This window comes from Hippocampus zosterae, chromosome 21, assembly GCF_025434085.1.
Source record: "Hippocampus zosterae strain Florida chromosome 21, ASM2543408v3, whole genome shotgun sequence".
NCBI lineage: Eukaryota > Metazoa > Chordata > Actinopteri > Syngnathiformes > Syngnathidae > Hippocampus > Hippocampus zosterae.
Window position 1 is genome coordinate 4407424 of NC_067471.1, and position 15740 is coordinate 4423163.

The following is a 15740-nucleotide window of genomic DNA, read 5'->3' on the forward strand; positions in this document are numbered from 1 at the left end:
GGCTGTGGCCCCTCTTAAGAACCCAGCTGTTGGGGATAATCCTGTTATCTCCCTTTAAAAGTACAGAGGGGGGGCTGTCACGCCGACTGAATGTTGATACTCACACCCAGCGTGGACGTGAGGTGAGCCCTCGCAGGTGTACGCGTGACATCGAAGCAAATCCGTTTGGATCCAATCCCAGACGCGCGCGCCAGCAACGCCTCTTGTTATGGCTGGCAGCTTTGCCGCTACAACTCCAGACTCCCGGGACACGCCGCTCCGTGTCAGCACGCTTGGAATTGAGCATGCATAATGCATCAAACCTTTGAGCATCAACACACGCGTGGAAAAAAAGACAGCCATGGGTGGCGGACCAAAATGGAGTCGGAACAATATAAAATGTTCTGGATTTGTATTTGTCACATCAAGCATTTGCAACACCATGAGGGTCGTTCTTCCTTGTGATATTTTTTATTTGTTTTGTTTATTTGATGCACCATTTGACAGCCACTTAAAAAAAATACCTGTCATGACAACATATGAGCCAGATATACTGTATATGTATTATTTTTATGATTTTTATGACTGACAAGGACATAGCCAAACAAAAACAGCAACATTTTAATGCCTTATCTCTTCACCGAGACTCAGATTTACAGACTAAATTTAATTAGGCTGCCTCTTTTTTTTTGGATTTAATAATTTAGTACTTTCATGAGCCACCCCAGCGCGGACCGTTTCCACAGCATGGGTCTAAAGCCACCATTACCATTTATATAGCTTACCCTACACATTACAAATTGGACGGCTTATTCACAAGTTGTTGGTACTCAACCCCGGGATAATGGGATTCCCGTTAAACCCCTTTGTGCCCTGTTTGCGACCTCGCCGCCTTTTTACGACACCGTGATATTTCAGGATATTGGACTCCCAGCGACGTGACATCGCATCGAAAGGATTCCAGCAGGGTTTTTTACAACAGTACTGGAACATGCATTACAAAGTGGATGCCTTATTCTCAAGTTGTTGGTACTCGTCCCAGGATAATGGGTTTGTGACCTCGCCGCCTTTTTATGACACAGGATATTGGACTACCAGCGACCTGACATTGAAATGATTCCAGGAGTTTTTTTTTTACAACAGTACTGGAACATGCTGGGGGTGGGGGGGGGGGACAGCGGTCATGTGTTTTAGCTCATTCAGTACCAGCCAATTCTAGGCCAAGTCTGAAAAGACGTTTAAAAACATCTTTGGGAATGAATGAGTTAAGAGTGCACTTGAATGACATGCAAATTCGACGAACGTTATTTGAGAGGCCATGTAGTTGTTTTTGGGTGGCCCTTAACCATAATCAGAACAATATTTATCGGTTATCATAAACTCAAATCTGAACGCTTCAATTCAGCGGCAGATTTACTGTACACGCCGCCCCATAATTCTTGTTCCGCTGAATCCCGAACCATTAATGTAGCAGAACAAAGCTGTAAATGCATATTAGAGTGACAACATAACTCCAAGTTTGTCTGCTCCGCTGGAAAATAATGCGCATGATTCTGGCAGTTAATGTCCAAATCGCAGCGAGGTATTTGGTTTTTGGGACGTTTGGATGAAAACGTCCAACTGTGAATAAGACACAGCTGTTTCGGGGGAGTCTTTGTTTTTCAAAATGTGTATGTTCAAATTATGACCGTTTCTTCCCGGCAGAAAATGTTGACGCAACACATCCAATAAACCTAAGGCCAGCGAGGAAATTTATGGTCAAGACAAACTCAAAACAAAGCGAAGCAATTTGTACTGTGGTGCACGTTTTTCGACTGTCGAAATATTTGTTCGAGTGACTTGTGGCTGTCACTTCGGATCGCATGCACAGCTCAAATCACGATGCCGAGGATCAAAGTGCGGCAGGGAGGTTGTGTGACTTTCGCTACACGAGTGGGAGATTCTGACAAGCTGTGGATGTCAGGTTATTTGCAGAGCCGTCCTGATGCGAGGTGCAAATAGGCTCGCTCCGCGGTTGTGTCACAGAGTTCATTTCTCTCCACTTTTTCACTCACTTCCCTTTTGTCTCGAGCCCATGTTAACTTAACCCATGCGTAGCCCCCCGCCTCCTCTCATCACATGCCACACATGCATGTTTCCATGAATGCCACACTTTCCGTATGACATGTTTTCCCTCCAACTTAATTTGGCGGTCTTAGCCCACGAATGTGATGTGAAATGAGCTGCTGACATGTCGGCCCCAGCCAAGTGTATACGCATCCGAAGGGATGGCGAGGGGGTGGACTTTTCACCGGGCTGTCGCCACTCTAATAGGACTGAAAGCACTGACGTGTCAGCTGACTTTTCACGTTAGCAAAAACAACTTTTCCGCATTAAAAGGCGCACCCAAAAGCCTTCCATTTTCTTAAAAGCTCACCGCGCGCCTTCAAATCCGATGCGCCTTGTGTATGGTCATTACGGTAATTTTTCGACCGCAAAACGGCTCCTTGCTCGAGACATTCTGACAACGCAGAGTTCAAACTTCAGGCGATCGGTTACGCAGCAGAACACGGAAGTAGAGCAGCGGCAAGAGAGTTCAACGTTAACGTTGTAACTTACTGTTGGTGAAGTGAACTGTGTCGCTGCTTTATTAAATAAGTTTGACTGACATCTGATCGTCTTGTTGGCATTTCCTTGAGTGTACCTCCATCTAGTGGATGCATTGTAGAGTGCGTCTTATAATGCGGTGCGCCCAATATAGGAAAAAAAATTACAAAGTAGGGCATTCATTGAAGGTAAACCTCATAATTCGACGCGCCTTTTAGGGTGAAAAATACAAAACGTAGCGCTATGGTTGCGTCATGGTGCGACTATGCCACAATACAGGATGCCCCCAAAAATCATGATACACTTTGCATTTTCGTTTCAGGTATTCGTCAGACAGACCCAAATCATTTTCACCACCTTTGCAATTTTGATTTGTTGTTTTTTTTTTTTTTTATATGTTGACATGGGAAATCGCTGCCCAGCAAGAAGTTGTTGTGTTCCCAACTGCACTCAGAGAGGCTTTATAGCCGTCAGACGGCTCCACAACGGTACAATTTACGCTTTGAATGGCAAGTTCCACGAAACAATATCTGTTGCCTTCTATTAACATCACTGATGAAAAAACAAAGAACTCCTAGAGCAGGCACTCACCCAAAGCCGAGGGAATGTCGACGGAAAGGCTGCACTAGGACGATGCATCAACAAAGGCTCGATTCAAATGATACTTCGGAGAGTCATAAAGCGTACCTGTCCCGACTTCGGATTGCTCAACGTATTGAACTGAAAATTATCCTCCAACACGTTGGAGCAGCGTGGCGGCCATAAAGCTTCCAAACGACGGCAATTTTTCAAGACGGCTCCAATGTCAATTATCAAGCAATGGGCAAGGGACCGATAGGTTTGCAAAAATTGCAAAACCTAAGCAGGAAAATGACGAAAAAAAGACGAAATGATACCCGAAAAACAAAAGCGAAAAAAAGGAATGCATTAGAGTGGTTCTTGAAGTCGTTTGTTCTTTGTAATTTATCAAATAATGCTGGGAAATAAATCCTGGCCACTGTTAACATAAAATATAAATAAGCCAAGAATGTTAAGCATCACAATTAGTATTCGGGGAGAGCGCTTAAAGGTGTTTTTTTCATGACCAATGCCAATGCATACTTTAATGCATCGAAAAGGATGGAATCTATTTCGCCATTAAATGCGAATCAACAGCGTGCGTGAGGATCTATAGGTGCCATTCCACAACTCGGCATCAGCCTTTGAACGTGCCAGCTTAATTATTTAGACGACATATGCTGAGTGTTCTCACCAACAGGGATGTCCTCCTTTGTTCCAACATGTGCTCAGCAATACGACGGGCATGCTTTAAAACCAGAGAATGCGAACGGGGTCCGGCGTTCAATTATTCATTCGTTCCTGGCCCACCAGGAGCTTGAGACGGAACATTTCATGTTAGACCTCCATGGGGGTCGACTCGTTCACTGATAGGCCGCTCCAGGTGAGACTGCCTTTAACACTGGCTAACACTGCCAGTGTTAATGTGTGGGAAGATGCTGGTGAGCAGTGGTTAAAGTAACCGAGATAGACAAGGTGATCCGGGGAGCCCGTGCTGTTCAAGCGTGAGTGGGAAATGAAAACTTCCACGAGACGCCTTAGCAACACAACAATTGTCTAGCCGGACGCAGCCAATCACCGGGCAATGCTTTCCCTGGAGATTCAAGTCGTGGAATCCACAAGGTGACTCCATTTTCCCGACATCCAGCACTGTTAAAACAGAACATCTTAACTTCCGTGGGAAAATGCCGAATGGATTCAGGTTTCGATCTTAGAGGGGATCGACCTGTCAAGTTGAGCTGTGACCACATCCTAGTTCCACCACGAAAACAACGCCAGATGTATTATTAAGAAGAAAAGAAAAAAAAATCTGCTCAAACTCAGACGCATTCGTCTCCTTGCCGACGGCAACAGCGAAAATCTGGGGAGCGCTTACATATTGGCAAACCTACCGCGTATTCAAACCAAAATTGTAGCCACGCAGAGCCAAGTGACCCGTAGCAGATGTCGCTCTTCACTCAGTTGTAATGTTTTTTTTTTTTAAAGCACAAAATCTTGTAGTGCATTGCTCTCCAAGGGTTAAACTCTTCATTAATATGGTACTCCATTTTCTTCAAGCAAAAGCGCCATTATAAGAGGTTCCTAAAAGTGGAATTACAGAGCACTTGGGCTCTTAAGTGACTCGGAAATAAGGGCCTAGGAACACAGTGTTCTGCGTGCGCACCCTCTAAAAATAAAAAAAATAAAAAATAAATGATCTATAATGTTACTACCTAGGAGCAAACGCGGTAACATGTATCCCTGTGGCTTTTGGGGAGGGGGGGGAGTAAATATGCCCATCTGCATTGTATTCAGATCTGTACGAGGCCCTGGTCGTACTACAAATGTCAGTGCTGATGTATTGTTGCGCATTTTCCTCTGGCTTGAAAAGTCTGATCAAAAGGACTTCATTCCAGCGATCGATCGGGTCTGTGTTTGACGCAGTCTATTGATGCAATGTGGCCTTGTGTATTTAACAGCTGCCATATGAAACCTAGACCTGAACCTTTGTGTTTGACTTTATAGGCCATAAAAGCCACAGACGATTGCAAAAGCACCGCCCATCAATCCCCACATCGTGGAAAAGGCAAAGGAATTAACTTTGGCTGGGATCGGCACGGATCGATGCCGCCGGTTTTGCGGCGGATCGAAATGACCCGCTTGGAGGTCAGAGTGAATCGAGAGACCAAAAACAACAACAACAAAAACAGCTCCCATTAGCCCGGTCGCTCGCCATTATATCTTGAACTCATTCACTCCCAAAGACGTTTTTAGACGTCTTTTCAGACTTGGTCCAGATTTGGCCGGTACTGAATGAGTTAAGGCCACGAGTACACATGAAATTTCCAAATAGATCAAGCGGCTGTCTCGTTTGCACTCTTGTCTTTCCCCGCTCCCCATCAACAAGAGTAATGTACATTCCCGGCAGGCTTTGCCCACCAGCGCACATGAAAGACTGGTGGCACAGAGGAGCAGCAAAAACGACCCCCCCCCCCTCCTTCGTCTTTATAAATAGGTATTGGGAGAAATGGAACAAGGGTTCTACCGAGGTTTTTTCGATAAAGGCGGAAATGAGCAAAGACGATAAACTTTCGCAGAGCGCAGCATAGAAACAACGGTCGCTAATCAGGAGGAAAATGTTTGCTGACCTTTTTCTGGTCCTCCAGCTTTTGACCTGCTGACTTCTTGCCATGCTTGCCGGCCTCGGATACATCCATCCCGGGCGGGGTCCGAGGAGGTGATAATTCCAAGATGAAAAATCACTGGGTGTGAGCTGAACACAAATGAGGCGGATGGGGAATGGTGGGGGGCTACAGTCTGACGACGAGGGCCCGTGTCCGGCTTCCGCCTTCCGCCGGACACAGGCGATCCATGGCAGTTGGATGTTGGTCGGGTTGAATCGAACGTTTCGCCGGGAACTTTGGAGAACAAAAGCTCTTGGGTGGGGTGGCTACAAAAAGCATGTCACTGTGTCAGGTGCTCTCTGGATGCCGGTGATGCAGTGTCACATGGTCCAAGAGTGACTTTTCCATACGGTGCAGTCCACATTTCCTGGCTGCAACAAGGAGGCCCTCCAAATCTGGGGAAAGACGAGAGACATGATAGCCTTTGAGACAATTAACGCAAATGCTCTCTGCCTCTCGGAAAAAAGTCAATATTCCCTTCAGAGCGCCGCTGTAACAAATGTGAGGGGATCTGCATATCAAAGCCGGTGTTGCCATGGCGCTTAGATCGCGAAACGGGAGAAGCTTCTTGCGACTTCTCTTGTAAAGGGACTCATTGATTTCGATTGTTGTCTCGTCGATCCAAACTTTTTTTTTCCACCGACGGTTCTCTCGGGGGAGGATTGAGTCATTCTGAGGTTGGGTAAAACGTGTATGGAGGGTCCAAGAACGGAGAGGAGAACCGCGGGATTGGTGGCTGGCCTTTGTGTAGACTCCACTCGAGTTAAACTTGTCTGTCTGGTTTACTTGCATCTGGCAGATCACAGCGGGTGCCATTCAAAATCGACTTGTGTGAACCCAAGGCCAAAACCAGCTTGACTTGAATGCAATATGAATTCAATATTTCAATGGAAACTTCCCCAGTCTTTGTCATTGAAAGCAATAATTGCAAGCAAGGGTTTTGGTTTCGTTTCCTATACACTCAATATTTTACGCAACGTTTGATGATTTGCTGCGGTGGGGCGAAAAAAGAAAAAAATAACAACAGCAAGCCATGTGATACACGGTCCTACATTGTTTCCACAAACGCATGATCACACTAGTCATATCTTAACACTATCAACACCACAAGAGTTTGGGTGCCGGGGAACAACCCTGCGACACGTTCAGTTAAGGGGCCAACAAGTGAGTGCCGCCAACACAATTAAACTGGCTGGATGAATGTAAGGCGTGAGGAGCCGATGATGAGAAGAAAGGAGCGTTAGCGCGGATGTGGAACTGGGAGTCGCGGCTTGTAATTGAAGTGGATTTACATGGGACAGGAGATGTGAGCCAATCTCTTTTTCGTCAATGGACGCTACAGCTTCGTGTTTGCTTTCAAAACTTAGCTTGTAGCAGACGTGTGCACATTTTCAGCATGACGTCTCTGATCCACTGGTTAATGGACACTTTGATCCTCTCCTCTTTCATCTATAACTGCTTCAGACAACAAACTATGCAGAAAAGTGATAAAGATTGCATGACTGTCTGTGTCCTATGTGTTGTGTTATTTTTGTTATTTTGACTTCAAAATGGCGCCGCGTGAGTGGCTGCCTTTCCAGCAGCTCCTATATTTTGTTGCTCTACTTCTTCCTTTCATAAATTTACTGCTGTGAATCGGGAATTTCTCCATTGCGAGACTATTAAAGGTTTTCTTATCTTATATTATCTTAAACAGGGAAAAAGCTTGCGTGCGCCATGTGCTCGAGACCCGTTTCAATTCCTGACCGTGAGTTAGCTCGTGGCAAGAGGGTGCACACACACAACTCTCCTTTCATGTCGGAGATCCCGTTCTATTGCAATATAGTGGTGGTCTAAAAAAAAATTGCTGCCGTTGAGGATGATGAAAATTAACCCAAAAAAAAAAACAGATTTGGGTGCGGGCTACCTCCAAGTAGTGCGAACTTGTCGGAAAGCACATCTGGATGGCTCCAAGACTCGAGTTCACAGTGATATTGTTTTGAGATTTATTGAACTAATGTGTGGAGTTTGCATGTTCTCCCCGGGCCTGCGTGGGTTTTCCCCGGGTGCTCCGGTTTCCTCCCACATTCCAAAAACATGCATGGTAGGCTGATTGAACACTCCAAATTGTCCCTAGGTGTGAGTGTGAGTGCGAATGGTTGTTCGTTTCTGTGTGCCCTGCGATTGGCTGGCAACCGATTCAGGGTGTCCCCCGCCTACTGCCCGGAGACGGCTGGGATAGGCTCCAGCACCCCCCGCGACCCTAGTGAGGATCAAGCGGCTCGGAAGATGAATGAATGAATGAATGAATAATTTAAACTGCATGGGAGCTAATTTCCTGTTTGTTTGTTTTTTTTCACCATTCTAAATTAAACTACCGTATTTTCCACACTAAAAGGTGCACTGGATTATGAGGCGCACCTTCAATGAATGTCCTAGTTTGTCATTTTTTTCATACATTGGGCGCGCTGCATTATAAGATGCAATCTACAATGCATCCACTAGATGGAGCTCTAGGAAACACCAACAGAATGATCAGATGTCAGTAAAGTGTGTTTAATAAGGCAGTGACACAGTTCATTTAACCAACAGCAAGTTATAACGTTAACTCTCTTGCCGCTGCTCTATTTCCGCGTTCAAATGCGTAACCGATCGCTTTAAGTTTGAACTTTACGGTGTCAGCATGTCTCTACCAAGGAGCCATTTTGGGGTAGACATATTACCATAATAACCATACACATGACACATCTGATTTTAAGGCGCGCTGTGAGCTTTTAAGAAAATTGAATGCTTTTAGGTGCGCCTTTCAGTGCGGAAAATACGGTACAGGCTTTTTACAGTAATACCAAATTGCTCACTCGGTGTGCGACACGGAAGGGACGACCAGTCACAGAACGACAGCGTGGTATCGTATTTAGGCCAGCGGGGTTCAGGAGCCTTTTTTTTCCATCTGCCTTTCCTGACAAGCAACAGCAGGTATAGCGTGACCTTATCAAAGAAGCAAGGACACACCAACAAGAAGGGGAAAAAAATATCAGCGATGACCAAGTGATACAACGTAACACAACGTCATCACTGTATGGAACAAATGTAGTGTTTTCCATCATGGCATCACAGCCCGACATATTGCTTCAGGAAAGCTGCTGTGATGACAATACCAGACATGTGAAACTTAATAGAAAATCTAATTGGATGCCCAAGATCATTCAAGTCCCGTAAAATGCATCATTTCTCCTGAAACGGCAGTCCATAAAAAAGATTGTAAAGATCGCACAAGATGTCCGTGCAATCTTTGACAAATACAAGTCTGCTTTGATTGTTTAAGATCGCGTTTACATGTGCCGTAACTCTCCCATCCGAAAGGACATCGTCATATTTATGAGAAGCAGAGGCTTCAATTTCATCCCTGCTTTGGTGCTCAGCGTTGCCCATCCCATTTAGAATTTACAGATACCGCCCCTCCCCCCGGCACCCCCACTTCCAAAAAAAAGTGTGGCTTTTCCCTGGCACTTTATATTCAACGGGTGTCTGCAACTCTCCAACTGGTCAATAAAGTTTGATTCATGAGGCCCGAGGCAATAACTCGACACCGCCGCTTTAATTTGCTCAGATGTAAATGACGGTCATAGATCCAGCCTGATTTCCTCGGGGAGGGAAGGGAGAGCGGCGGGGATGGGCGCGGCGGAAATTATCGCCTCGACAGGTCAGAGGTGAAACGTGGCAATCGTCTTGCGGCGGCATTAAAATACAATCAGGCCCTAATGGCTTCTTTCAATGTAAACCCGCAATGGCAGCCAATCAAAATATGACCTGACGCCGAGTGACGAAATGTATTTGCGATTCAATTTGGGTGATATGCGCAAAAATAGAGTAAGGGTGAGTTCAATACCCCCCAATCCTGTGTGACGTTACAGCCGGAGCCTCTGAACCGATCATAAATCAACCGCCCAGTATCACATGCGAGGGCACTTTGTTTTTTTATGGAAACCCACAGCGGGATTGGTTTGGATCGGCGTGTTTGTTGAATCCTGCTGCTGCACAAAAATCAAGTGGGGGGGAATAAGAATGTCCTTGGAAGGTGAGGAGGAAAACGGGAATTGAGAGGAAGGTTAGAGGCGAGATGAAGGTGGAGAAATGTAGAAAAGCGCTTAACTACCAGAGCAGAAAAGCAGACAACAACACCGTAAATGAATCATGAAATTAATTCCTTTTGAAACCTTGTTTTCATATGAATGAAAACCAGCTACTAATATCCCGGACAGTTCCTATTGTCATTTATCTCGCGGTCAACATCCGAATCCATCCATCCGGCGAGCTGCATTCATTGCCGTTTGGGCAAACGCGAGCCGGGCTTCTCCTGTTGTCATGGCAACCGAGAAGCTGGGGGGGGGAGAAAAAGCGTGTGTTGATCCAAATACTTGGCTAATCACTTTTTGTGAAGGTGAAGGCTGACATGAGAGGCGGCAGCTCATTAGCTTGAGCGAGGCTGATTGCAGCTTCCAGACAAATTTCGTCTTTGGCATCTCCGTTTTTTTTTTTATTGTGTCCGTGCCACGACAGAGGAGTGATGGGAAAACGGTGCGTGCCAAATGCTCCTTAGACGGGATCGGATTGGATTTGAGAATGGAAACGTAGGCGGGACAGAATGCCCTTTTGACCCATGCGGGTCACCTACACACAAGTTACCGCCCAATTACACGTAGATTACACGAATGTGTTTTTTCACACGGCCGAGTCCGCCCCGTGCGCCGGCGCCGTCGGCGGCACTCGCATTACAGACGCGCGTAATCTTGTGATATTGTGTCGGGATTAACGTCAAATCTCATTATGCGGTGAGTCGTGGGAGAAGGGGAGGATTGGGGGGGGGATCATGGGAAACGAACGTAGGAGGGAAGCTTTGCAGCTTTTATAGTTGACTATGGAGGGGAAAGGCACACAAGAGAGATAAAAATCAGGAGTGTGAAATCTCAATTAGGCGTTACGGCATTTGGGAGGGTGATTTACAGCATCTTGGAATGCGGCGCCCATTTTGTGCCTGTTGTACATGGCGCGTGGTCAAAGAGGACCAACGAAACGCGGGTCAAAGGTTGAGAATGAGTCTTGTCCGGCCACCCGCCGCGCCTCGTTTGAAAAAATGCCACCCGAGTCCGGCACGGTCGCACTTTTACAAACCTCTTCTATGACCAATAGCTCCACAAAGACCGTAATTGGCAAGTTGATATATAAAGCGGGCACGGAGCCCAATTTCAAGTTGAAGTAAATCAGATTGTCGCGCTAAATAACAAACGGCAGGTGACATCATATTGTGATGCATGCCCCCCCCCCCCCGCCCCCAAATCCTGAGGTCTTGGATGGGGGGGATTGAAAATGGTGCTCGACAGGTGATTCCCGGGGGTTGCCGCTTCACGCAGGTGCGAAAGCGGCGAGGCGGCTTTATTACGCAAAACACAAGCAGTAAATACACACGACGGCAGGCCAGACCGGGTTGCTTTGAACGACGCGTGGAGGTATTGAGACCATTCGAATGTGACGGGAACATATGCAGGCGCTACATGACTCCTGAAAAGAAAGAGAGCGTGTCGTAAAAAGGAAAAACAAAAACTATCAATCATATCTAGTCGAACGACATGGCCCCGGGAGACGGCTTGCCGTGATTATTGTTATCTTTGCGGTGAAATTTTGTAGTTCTGCGACAACTCTGAAAACGTTTGACGATGCTAAGAGGAAACCCTGCCGAGTAATGTCCTACAGTGGAGATATAAAAATCTAAACACCAATGTCCAAATGGAAGGGAAAATGCTGTTGCAGAAGTGTGCACACCCCTCTGATCCGGTAACTGGGGGTGTGGCTACATTCGGAATGAACTACTCACATTCAAACTCATGTTACCGACCATTTAAAGGACCTCTGCTTCACGGCAAAAAATATTCAAGCTGTTGTCGTCGGCTTTTATCATGTTTTACATTTTTATATCACAAAATATATGACATGTGAACAGGAGTGAGACTTTTATAGCCGCTGCGATGAAGAGTAGTGGTGTAACAGTGAAAAAGTGAACGCCCGGGAGAGGCTAAAATTGTTTTTGCACCGTGCTTGTTTGTTTTTCGTCCTCCACTGATATTCACGTCTGAGTGTACTGTTTTAAATGAGTTGAGTGAAGTCAAGTCTGACACTCTAGATAGCGATTATCACGGGGTCCGCTAGCAGAGGCTAAGCTGCACTGTAGTTGTTTGCAGATGAAATGAGGCCAAAAAATTAAATTTGAGGCAGTTACACTCCCTGTTAGTTTTCTTTTCCGTGTGGAAAAAAAAAATCTGAACACATGTACGATTACATTCCTCGCGAACGGGTTGCCGACATTTACTGTTGGATAGATTTTGGGGGTTTTTTTGCATTGAGGCTTGTTGAAAGGCTCACTGTCGGTTTTGAAGACAGTACACTGAAATTATTCCATGAAATAAAGGATCCATCCATTTTCCGATCTGCTTTATTCTCACACGGGTCGCGGGGGGTGCTGGAGCCTATCCCAGCCGTCTTTGGGCAGTAGGCGGGGGACACCCTGAACCGGTTTCCAGCCAATTGCAGGGCACACAGAGACAAACAACCATCCGCGCTCACAATCACGCCTACGGACAATTTAGAGTGTTCTTTTAACCTGCCATGAATGTTTTTGGAATGTGACAGGAAACCGGAATACCCGGAGAAAACCCACGCAGGCCCGGGGAGAACATGTAAACTCCACACAGGGAGGCCGGAGCCGGGATTGAACCCATAACCTCTGCACTGTGAGGTTGACGCGCTAACCGCTGGACCACCGGGCCGCTGAAATTAAAGGATCAGTGACAAAAAAAAAATAAAAATAAATAAGAGAATGTTCAGGATGTGATAACTATTTATCTGTAACCAGAACAAGGAATACACACACGCTTTGACAACTTCCTAAACAGGTTAAATGACAAATGATATCATTTCATTTTCGTGCAGTTAGATTCTTCCACTCGTGCTCAGTGAAGCACATTTTTGAGTATACAGCATTACGGTAGTTCTGCCATCCAGTAGAATGGATGAATATTTCCAACAGACTCCTTCAAGTTTCCGCAATACTGCAAAAGGTTGCAATGACAATTTTACGGTCCAACTTGCCGGCTACCCTGCCCCCCCTCATCCACTTGAATGAATATGAGCGCATTCACACTCGACCCAGAATGCTTTTCAAAGGGAACCGTGAGTTGCAGGAGGACCCTTCAAGTCGGCCGTATTCCATTAGCCGCCGTGTGATGTACGGCTGCTCACCCACGAGGGGGAAGATAGTTTCCCCCCTTTCTTCTCATAAAACCATCCTGCACCCGACCGCCTCTCCTCCTCAGCTTCTTCTTCCTCCGTCACACACCCTGCCTTGGTCGTCATCCATCACGCGGGACCTCCGCAGATGGCCCCGTAGATAACACACACACACACACACATTCAAAGACTCCCCTACTCTCATTCCACACACACTCCACCCTACTTTCACACTGAGCTGTCATCCCCGCTAATTCTTTCATCCGCGGCTTTAAGCGGCTCAGCAACAGAAAAAAACGAGACTCCTTGGCTGAGGCAAAGCCCAATTAGAAGGCAATTAGCGCTATTAGAGCTACCTGAGAGACCGTCGGTGGGCATATAAAGCCGCTTATGATCGTAGTGAGGCGGGGAATTCATCAACGGCAGCCTCGAATATAACCGCCACCCCGATCAATGCGAGAAAAAGTGTAGCGCTAATGAGCGAGTGTTCCGTCAATGTCAAAGCAAAAGAAAGAGACAAGCATCTTTTCTTGACAATCAACAAGTTGAGGTGGGGGGGTAGAAAAAAATGGGACTTACCATTACATTTTTGCTTCTCTGCTTAAAAAAAGTCCAAATTCCCGGACCCATCCAGCCCCCCTCACATATCCAAACCCTGGAGAGAGGGGAAGCACACCTTGTTAGCCTCTCTGCTCGGGATGCTAAACGCTCGCATCCTGTTGCCTAAGGAGACGCGCGCCCCTGCCTGTGTGCGGGAGAGGGAGGAGTGCTGATGCTGTTGTAGTAGTAGTAGTAGTAGTAGTAGTCGAAAGAGGTGGGACGGCTGGGGAGAGGTGCGGAGGGAGGGGAGTCAAAGCGAGAGGTGCGCGGGGGGGGGGATGCTGGCGCCTCATATCATGAGACAAGTCGTAATCTGCGCATCGGCGTGTTCTCGGCAAGGGATTTGAGGCAGTGAAAGAAATGGATGTTGAGGGAACAAAAAAAAAAAAAAAGGAGGAGCGGGGGAAGGCAGGCTCCCTCACAGTATGTAGCTATTAAATTCGACAGCTTGTCCACGGTTAGGTTCTACGATGTGATCGGGATGGATGTGACGCGCTTACTTGATGGTGGGGGAACGAGATCGGCCGGACAAAATGGACCCCAGATGAAAATTAGCAGGCTGTCAGTATACATTTGACGCTTTTCAATTCAAGCATTGATAAAAGCAAAGCCAGGCCTCATTTACAAATCAGTGCCAGGAAATAAGAGCGACGTTAGCGTCCTTGATGCGTTTAGCAAATCCTAGGCAAGAACGAAAATAACAAACCTGGTACTTGTGCAACAGTCTCAGTTGACAGCAATCACAACCGCTATGTGCTTCCACCTCGGATTAAGATTCATGAGTAACGCAGGCGAAAGCAAAGACATGATTAAGTGGTGCTGCAAAGGCGTGATTTGTTGTATTCTTTTCCAACGATTGCATCAAAATGTGAGGTTATGAGATTCATGAGGGGTGGGGTGGGGGGGTGAGAAGGTGTTAGGGCCAGTAGAATATAATAAATGCTTGATTAGCTCATACTGTGGGCAAGAGGGGCGCCGACTCAAGAGAGGCCTCCATCTCACCCCCTCCCACACTCCAAGATCATGATGCCACCGTTATGCAAAAGAGGGTGCGGGGTGGAGGCTGGCAAGAAACCAGATGAATAAATGCATAGGCATGAGCTAAATTGGCTCCCTCGGTGGAAGGCGAGCAGCACAGCAGTGGGAAGGTCTGGTATTTGTGTTGTATACTAGTGTCGAACGTTAGTAAAGACATTCTATTATGAGTCGGCTTATGCCCTCCCTTTAGTTAATGAAGAGAAAAATGAGAAAGACGGCTTTTTTTTTTGAGGGGGGGGGCAGTTAACTGATAATGAGAGCCGGCCGCGGTTACGTGCAAAAGTTACTAAGCGTAATGGGGAGAAGAAAAAAAACAAGACAAAAACTAAGCAAGCCTCTTAAACCAAATGAAATCATGTGTCTCCAAAAGTACAGCAGGAAGCAGATCATTTAGCAAAAAGATAATTGCCGGATAGAAACAAGACAAGGGGCATTTTTCCAATTGTGGTGGGAGTCACAAGGGAAACGGCAGCAACAAATGCGAGCCAATAAAAGCGGCATAGAGAAAATTAGCCATGTGATGAATAATTAACGACGTCACTTAAATGCCTCATGGAGGAGGGTGTGGTTGCCCCCCTCTTTTTATCAGACAATGTAGAAAGCCACAGTTGGCTCCGTTTTCCCCACCCACAGGAACTCAGGTAAAAATGGATGGCATACCTAATGATCTGGCCAGTGAGTGGATCCTATATTTAACGGGCGAATATTTCACAAAACACAGCAAAGGTTTCTTGCCAAATCGCACCATACTGAACGACCCATTTCACTTTAGTCCCCGAGACCCTTTGACATTCCGGTGGACAATCTATGTGACATTCGGCAAGCCTCCTCGCTGCCCATCTTTAAAGCCCTCCTCAAAACTCACTTGTATTCTTTGGCGTTCGACTCAGCATGACTTAGATTTGATCTTGATTTTACTGCTTGGTGCTTTCTACCGCCTTTATTACCGATTCGTCTTACTGTTTATTGTGTATGTTAAATCGCTCCATGTACAGCACTTTGTATACAGCGATGGCTGTTTGAAAGTGCTCTATAAATACTGTTGACTTGACTTGA

General features: G+C 46.4%; 1 protein-coding gene across 2 annotated transcripts in view; it reads right to left on the reverse strand.

The window, feature by feature from the left end:
• The window catches only part of nav3 (neuron navigator 3), a 195271-nt gene that overhangs the window by 148493 nt on the left and 31038 nt on the right, over nt 1-15740 (reverse strand). The window contains exons 1-2 of one of the 2 annotated variants that reach the window (XM_052056077.1): nt 13626-13999; nt 5751-6181 (exon numbers count right to left, since the gene is read on the reverse strand). In XM_052056077.1, coding sequence (XP_051912037.1) covers nt 5751-5819 — 69 coding nt within the window. In that variant the 5' untranslated portion in view covers nt 5820-6181; nt 13626-13999. Of the gene's footprint in view, nt 1-5750; nt 6182-13625; nt 14000-15740 lie in introns of those variants that run through there. The other variant, XM_052056076.1, reaches the window with a different exon arrangement.